The sequence below is a fragment of the Oncorhynchus nerka genome, unplaced genomic scaffold (assembly GCF_034236695.1).
Source record: "Oncorhynchus nerka isolate Pitt River unplaced genomic scaffold, Oner_Uvic_2.0 unplaced_scaffold_1756, whole genome shotgun sequence".
In the NCBI taxonomy this organism is placed as follows: domain Eukaryota; kingdom Metazoa; phylum Chordata; class Actinopteri; order Salmoniformes; family Salmonidae; genus Oncorhynchus; species Oncorhynchus nerka.
In genome coordinates this window covers 20823-23967 of record NW_027039564.1, presented here as the reverse complement: position 1 = coordinate 23967, position 3145 = coordinate 20823, and the positions used below count along the sequence as shown (strand labels likewise).

Here is a 3145-nt window from a genome sequence, read left to right as displayed (position 1 = left end):
TTTGCAAGAGGAAAGTCTTCAGGGCTAAAAAAATATTTGCATGTCATACAGGATACCGTTGAAGTCTTGTATTTAATCTAACAGCCTCAAGCAGAGCTCACTGCTCAGGCTTTGTTTTAGCAGAGGGCTGAACCAGCGTCAGGTTTTAGATAACGTTTTTTTGTTAAAGTAGAAAACGGTTGGTTTCTGGAATGAGGAGTCACTAGCCACACCTACAGCTTCGGGTTGTTTTTTTTATTTTTTACATAGGTGACAGATCTGGTTCACTCACTCTCACACACTGGACATCTTCACGTTGCTCTGTCACGTCTTGCCTGGCTGTTGGAAGCTTAGAAGATGGCTGTGAACAAATGTATCAAGTACTGCCTCTTTGTTTTCAACCTGCTGTTCTGGATCAGTGGATGCATCATCCTCGGAGTCTCCATCTACCTCAAAGTCAACCCTGTGTTTGGGGGGTTGTTACCGGGGCTGAACCTGCTGATAGCCGTCGGTACCATCATCACGGTGCTCGGCTTCCTGGGCTGCTTTGGAGCCATCAGGGAAAGCCGCGTCATGCTCATGCTGTTCTTCGTCGGGCTGCTCCTCATCTTCATCCTCCTGGTGATCGCTGGAATCCTGGGAGCTGTCGGAGTGAATAAGATTGAGGAATGGTTGACGGAGAAGCTGCTACCGCTGAGGAACCAGTCGTCTTTGTTCCAGATGTTCATGCAGAAACTGGAAGAGCAGGCAAAGTGTTGTGGACTGATCCATGGACCTTCAGACTGGGGCTCAACAGTCCCCGCCTCTTGTGACTGCCGTGACACCACTCAGGAGTGCAAACTCGCAGACGGACAACGCAAAGTGTACTTGAGACCTTGTACCAAGTTGGTGATGTCAGTCATCGCGAAGGGTACAGTCATCACCCTGGGGATTGCATTTGGCATCGCAGTCTTGATGATCATTGGAATGGCCTTCGCCATGACCCTGTATTGCCAGATTGGGGAGACGTATGCCACGTTAAGCTAGGTACAGCTGCACTATAGTATACCACCTTAACCTAGGTACATCTACACTATACCACCTTAACCTAGGTACATCTACACCATACCACCTTAACCTAGGTACATCTACACTATACCACCTTAACCTAGGTACATCTACACCATACCACCTTAACCTAGGTACATCTACACTATACCACCTTAACCTAGGTACATCTACACTATACCACCTTAACCTAGGTACATCTACACTATACCACCTTAACCTAGGTACATCTACACTATACTATACCACCTTAACCTAGGTACATCTACACTATACCACCTTAACCTAGGTACATCTACACCATACCACCTTAACCTAGGTACATCTACACCATACCACCTTAACCTAGGTACATCTACACTACACCACCTTAACCTAGGTACATCTACACTATACTACCTTAACCTAGGTACATCTACACTATACTACCTTAACCTAGGTACATCTACACCATACCACCTTAACCTAGGTATATCTACACTATACCACCTTAACCTAGGTACATCTACACTATACTACCTTAACCTAGGTACATCTACACTATACCACCTTAACCTAGGTACATCTACACTATACCACCTTAGCCTAGGTACATCTACACTATACCACCTTAGCCTAGGTACATCTACACTATACCACCTTAACCTAGGTACATCTACACTATACCACCTTAACCTAGGTACATCTACACTATACCATACTACCTTAACCTAGGTACATCTACACTATACCATACTACCTTAACCTAGGTACATCTACACTATACCATACCACCTTAACCTAGGTACATCTACACTATACCATACTACCTTAACCTAGGTACATCTACACTATACTACCTTAACCTAGGTACATCTACACTATACCACCTTAACCTAGGTACATCTACACCATACCACCTTAACCTAGGTAGATCTACACCATACCACCTTTACCTAGGTAGATCTACACCATACTACCTTAACCTAGGTACATCTACACCATACTACCTTAACCTAGGTACATCTACACTATACCACATTAACCTAGGTACATCTACACCATACCACCTTAACCTAGGTACATCTACACTATACCACCTTAACCTAGGTAGATCTACACTATACCACCTTAACCTAGGTACATCTACACTATACCACCTTAACCTAGGTACATCTACACTATACCATATCACCTTAACCTAGGTACATCTACACTATACTACCTTAACCTAGGTACATCTACACTATACTACCTTAACCTAGGTACATCTACACCATACCACCTTAACCTAGGTATATCTACACTATACCACCTTAACCTAGGTATATCTACACTATACCACCTTAACCTAGGTATATCTACACTATACCACCTTAACCTAGGTATATCTACACTATACCACCTTAACCTAGGTATATCTACACTATACCACCTTAACCTAGGTACATCTACACTATACCATACCACCTTAACCTAGGTATATCTACACTATACCACCTTAACCTAGGTATATCTACACTATACCACCTTAACCTAGGTACATCTACACTATACCACCTTAACCTAGGTACATCTACACTATACCACCTTAACCTAGGTATATCTACACTATACCACCTTAACCTAGGTATATCTACACTATAACCTTAACCTAGGTATATCTACACTATACCACCTTAACCTAGGTACATCTACACTATACCACCTTAACCTAGGTATATCTACACTATACCACCTTAACCTAGGTATATCTACACTATACCACCTTAACCTAGGTATATCTACACTATACCACCTTAACCTAGGTACATCTACACCATACTACCTTAACCTAGGTACATCTACACTATACCACATTAACCTAGGTACATCTACACCATACCACCTTAACCTAGGTACATCTACACTATACCACCTTAACCTAGGTAGATCTACACTATACCACCTTAACCTAGGTACATCTACACTATACCACCTTAACCTAGGTACATCTACACTATACCATATCACCTTAACCTAGGTACATCTACACTATACTACCTTAACCTAGGTACATCTACACTATACTACCTTAACCTAGGTACATCTACACCATACCACCTTAACCTAGGTATATCTACACTATACCACCTTAACC

General features: G+C 42.4%; 1 protein-coding gene across 1 annotated transcript; it reads left to right on the top strand.

The window, feature by feature from the left end:
- Positions 1–244: 244 nt before the first annotated feature.
- On the top strand, positions 245–1109 carry LOC115123833 (tetraspanin-8). Its single transcript, XM_029653199.2, has one exon. It carries the CDS (start codon positions 337–339, stop codon positions 1003–1005), a length of 669 nt encoding a protein of 222 aa, XP_029509059.1. The 5' UTR covers positions 245–336; the 3' UTR covers positions 1006–1109.
- The last annotated feature ends 2036 nt before the right edge of the window (positions 1110–3145 follow it).

Coding starts and splice junctions, on each gene's coding strand:
- LOC115123833 (XM_029653199.2), top strand. CDS start 337: ATGGCTGTGAACAAATGTATCAAGTACTGCCTCTTTGTTTTCAACCTG.